General features: G+C 38.9%; 1 protein-coding gene across 1 annotated transcript; it reads right to left on the bottom strand.

Annotated features, from left to right (window-relative positions):
• Nucleotides 1-243: 243 nt before the first annotated feature.
• On the bottom strand, nt 244-3029 carry INSL5 (insulin like 5; the record flags this gene model as incomplete). The annotated part of the gene is given in 4 exon segments (XM_081224601.1): nt 244-285; nt 289-387; nt 389-477; nt 2855-3029. Coding segments are annotated over 4 exon segments (405 nt in total).
• Nucleotides 3030-4768: the final 1739 nt, after the last annotated feature.

The raw sequence follows: 4768 nt of genomic DNA, 5'->3' as shown, positions 1-4768 counted from the left end.
TGCACAGCATTTAAAATTTCAAAGGATTAGTTAAAATTTGGAAAGAACAGTGCATTCACCTTGGCAATGGGAGAAACTAGACCTCGTTGTGGTTTTAGCCAACCATCCACAACATTTAGGAAAGAAGGATTGCCTACCCAAAAGCCATTAGTTTAATGACACAATGTGAGTATTGTTCTGGGAAGTAAAACACTGTGATTAAACATGTGCTAAAATTCTGCCATCCTTGGGGATTTGCTTGTCCTAACAAAGAGCGCTCAAGTCAGACACAGAACAGCCTTCGGTTCAGCACAACTTTTTCAAGTCTTGTCTTGACATCACCGAATACTTCTTTGACCTCCAAAGCCCTTCCGTGGGCAGCTGTTCACCCTGAAGACTTTCCTCCCCCCGAGGAATCCGTCTTCCGAAGGTTTTGCACTGGGCTTTCCTCAGAAATCTCCTGTTCATTAGGCAGCTGGAAGCGGTTTCCTCTCTCAGCTATATGGAAGGGAAAAAACAATACTTCCTTAGAGAGCTCTGACAAAGGCAGCAACCAAGTTCTACTCTGGGGGAAATGCATTGGATTTCTGGAAGGAAATTGAATCTTGCAGTTGATTTTTTTTTAACATTGGTCTGGGGTTTCAGAGAGATTAGATATTTTAGGGAGAACTCAGTCATATCCACCCTCCTCATTTTACAGAAGAGGAAATGTGGGTGCAGAGAGGAGGAGTGACAGAACCAATATCACTTGGCCAGTTAGCAGCCAAGTCAGGGCTTGACTTCTGTTGTCCTGGCTACCTCTGCACAGTGACCAGTGGCTTCCAAAAGTATTAGTTACATTCTATCAACAAAAACAATCAAACAAAAAATAATCCTGTGGGGGCTTCCCTGGTGGCGCAGTGGTTGAGAATCTGACTGCTAATGCAGGGGACACGGGTTCGAGCCCTGGTCTGGGAAGATTCCCACATGCCGTGGAGCAGCTGGGCCCGTGAGCCACAACTACTGAGCCTGCGCGTCTGGAGCCTGTGCTCCGCAACAAGAGAGGCCGCGATAGTGAGAGGCCCGCGCACTGCAATGAAGAGTGGCCCCCACTTGCCACAACTAGAGAAAGCCCTCGCACAGAAACGAAGACCCAACACAGCCCTAAATAAATAAATAAATAAATAAATTTAAAACACTAAGCTTAACTGGAAATCTGATAACCCTGTTTAATTTTTAAAAAAAATAATAATAATAATCCTGTGTATGCCCTGCAAAGCTGATCAGTAAGGAAGTGGAGATTTAAACCTCTATGTCTGCAAATTAAAAGTGGGCCCAACTGTTTTTATCAGTGTTGTTCCCGAAGTCCATGTATAAGCCTTTCTCACTTTAACTTCGTTCAAACTTACTTATCAGCACCTTAGCACACTGGCAAGCACCAGAAAACATTTAGATGAATGAATGCTGATTGATAAGCCAGTAATGCATCAAATAAATAATGTATGGGAAAATATCTGAAAACCTGTGAAAGGTTAAATAAACAGTATTATGAAGTCAGTGGTGTCGAAAGAGATAGCCTTATACAGACATACACTCCATTGCCCCACATATTTTAAAGATATTCAAAATGTATTTTTTCTATTGTATTCTGATTTGCCGGAGATTGATAAATTATGGTCAGTCTGGTAAATTATGTTTACTCCCTTGAGATTAAAAACACTTATTGTTTATTAACATCTAGTAACTATGAACCTCTCATTATTAAAGTAAGAGTGGTAAGTTCATAATTTTTCAAGACATTAGTCCACCAAAATACAAAATCTCTGGGTCATTTTCCAAAATCTTTTTATTTACCAGTCATTTTAAACCAAATTGAAACCTGTAAAGTTTTCATATCATATGTGTGGTTGCAACATTTATTATGTAAACATGTTTTTCTTTTTTACTTTTATTATAAAACATAATAAACACAATTATTAAAATAGAATCTTAAATAAATTATACATCACACTTTAATATAGGATTAGTAGGAGAAAAATGCCAACTTCTAAGTTACTTGAATTGGAAAATGAAGAAATGTAGTGAAGTCACCCCCCTCTCTGTTTCTGAAACACATTAGGTGCACTCCCACCTTTAAAATTCTGATCAGACAGTTCCTACTGCTAGAATTCCCATCCCACTCCCCATAACTCCCAAACCCTACACACCCTTAGGGCCTCCGTCAAATACCACCACCTCCACGGTAGTGTCATTTATTACAACACACTACCACCATCTTTTCCCCACCTGAGACGCAGTATAGAGTAAACAGGAGACCTCGGCTCTGAAGCCAGAAAGATCTGGTTTGCTTCCCAACCACCCTGCTTACTAGCTGGGTGAACAAATTTGTCCTCAGTAAAATGGTAAATGGTGGTAATATTACTTACTTCAAAGGATCCTTATCGGAAGACTGAATGAAATGTTGCCCATGAAACTGCCTGGCATGTAATAAGTGCTCAATAAAAGTTAGATTCCTTCCTTCCATTCTTATTTAGCACTTGCCTGAATGCCAACTTATTATATTCTATAATTATCCGCGTGTGAAAATCTTGCTGCTCCAACATGACCCTTGAAATCACATGCTTCTCTCTACCCACCCCCCCAGCACCTGCCATAGATGCTGAGCTCATCGAAGTAGTTATGCAATCAAATCATTTCAAGCCGGGGACTAAAGAAAACAAGGTCCTTATTTTTTGAAAGGTAGCAAGCTCACCTCCTTCCCAAGCCAAATTGTTTATTTCGATAATTAATCCTCCAGATTGATATAGAAGTGGCTTAGCAGTAACTAGAGAAACAGTTATTAAAACAAGCCTTAAAAAATAATAATAAATGAGGGAGTCATATGCGTTCATGTTACCTTGCTGACCTTGCAGGATCGACTCCAGGTGCTTTCTCCACCGGGAGCTGGCACAGATGTAAATGACAGTTCGTATGTACTCGAGCCCGCAGAGCTTCCTGGATTCTTCACTCTTCACTTCTGAGATGGCAAGCAGGAGAGAGAAGAGAAACAAAGTATAAATGAAACCCCTCATTTTGCTGGGAATTGAATGAGAGTCTGATATAGTGAATATTGTCAAATCAAGTTTTGAAGTTGCCCTCACACTCTTGGCCAATTTATACGAAATTTCCTGACATTTTATTGGTCAATACGTCATTTTAACAATATTTGCTAAGCACATAGGTGACACCATGAAGTTTTGAAAATGAGCTTTTACTATTATTGCTAGTTTTTCAGTCACTTCTGAACATCATCACTTACTATTAGCCGCATATGCGAGACAATTAACAGGACGCTGTCTTGGAAGACATTGTGGAAAACACATGGACTTTGAAAGTAGACAAGTATGAGATTCAGTGTCAGCCCTACCCCTTACTGAGTGACACAGGACAAGTTTTAAACATTTTAAGCTTCGATAATCATATCTATAGAATGGGAAAACCTATCTCATAAGGGATTTGTAAGTATTGAAAGCACCATCTATTTCAAAGCATTGAGAATGCACATTTAAGAGTGCAGGTTCTCTTTGGGAGATTGGGATTGACATATATACACCTATATGCATAAAATAGGTAACTAATAAGAACCTGCTGTATAAAAAATAAATTAATTAAATTAAATTTAAAAAAAGAATGCAGGTTCTCATGTTTTAGGCTTGAATGCTGGTTTCCCACTTATCAGCTCTAGAATCTTTATCAAGATATTTAACATTCCCAAGCATCCTTCACTGTAAAATTGTGCTGATAGTAAGTGCTTCCTAGAGCTAATGAGATAATGTGCATCTTGCTTGGCAAAATAAACAGTCAATAATTATTGATTGCCTTCTTTCTTTACCATCTGGACAAAGTAGAAAGATAACTTTCCTTTCGAATTCAGTAGAATTTCTCTGACTAGAATCTTCCTTGTTATCCTTCACACTATGCCTTAGGTACGCCTTTATCAACACACGTTTTTATAATAGAAAACTGAATTCATAATCTCAAATAGCTAAATAATGAAATTTCTCTTACAGTAAACCCTCTGAAAGCACTAGCTCTTGCAAAGCTTTTACCTAAACTGAAAATTCTAGAGTTTGAGATCTTAAAGAATTATTGTGTCGCTTTTTAGCAAATTGGACAAATAATTTTTTAGTTGATTTTGTTGAATCTTTGTGATATCTGGTTGAAAAAAATCACTTGAGCCTGTGGATCAAGATCATTTCACCCCTAATATTTGTGACATCACTTCCGTAGGGAAGCTAGAAAACAGAACAAAATAATCTATGCTGTCATTGGACACATCTCTGACTCTGAAAAATAGACATATTATTTCAAAGAATTGATGCTTTTTTTCTCTCTCTGGCTGCAGATAATGGATTAAGGGGTACAAGGTTTGAGGCAGGGAAAACAGAGAAAGGCGTTTGCAATAATTTAGATGAGATATGATGGTGGCCTAAACTAAGGTCATGGTAGAGAGGATGGGACAAATGGGTATTCAAAAAATAGAAGGGCTTGGTACTGATTGGGCATCAGGGGCAAAGGAGAGAGCAGCCAAAAGTGGTATTTAGGTTTCTGCCTCGCACAGCTGGGAGGTAGGGCGCCCATTTGCTAAGAAAGACACCAAAGGCGCAGGAATGGTTTTTGACATCAGACAGAGCTACCTTATCTTTTGATGGGTCAAAACTGCAGGTGAATCTGTGTCATTTATCAACTCCAGAGGGACATCTGCATGACCAAGTCTAACACACTCACAGCATCAGCAATTATTCAGCCATTTATTCCCAACTTCTTCCCT

The sequence above is a fragment of the Mesoplodon bidens genome, assembly GCF_964165515.1.
Source record: "Mesoplodon bidens genome assembly, chromosome: 2".
NCBI lineage: Eukaryota > Metazoa > Chordata > Mammalia > Artiodactyla > Ziphiidae > Mesoplodon > Mesoplodon bidens.
This window is presented reverse-complemented; position numbering and strand designations above follow the sequence as displayed.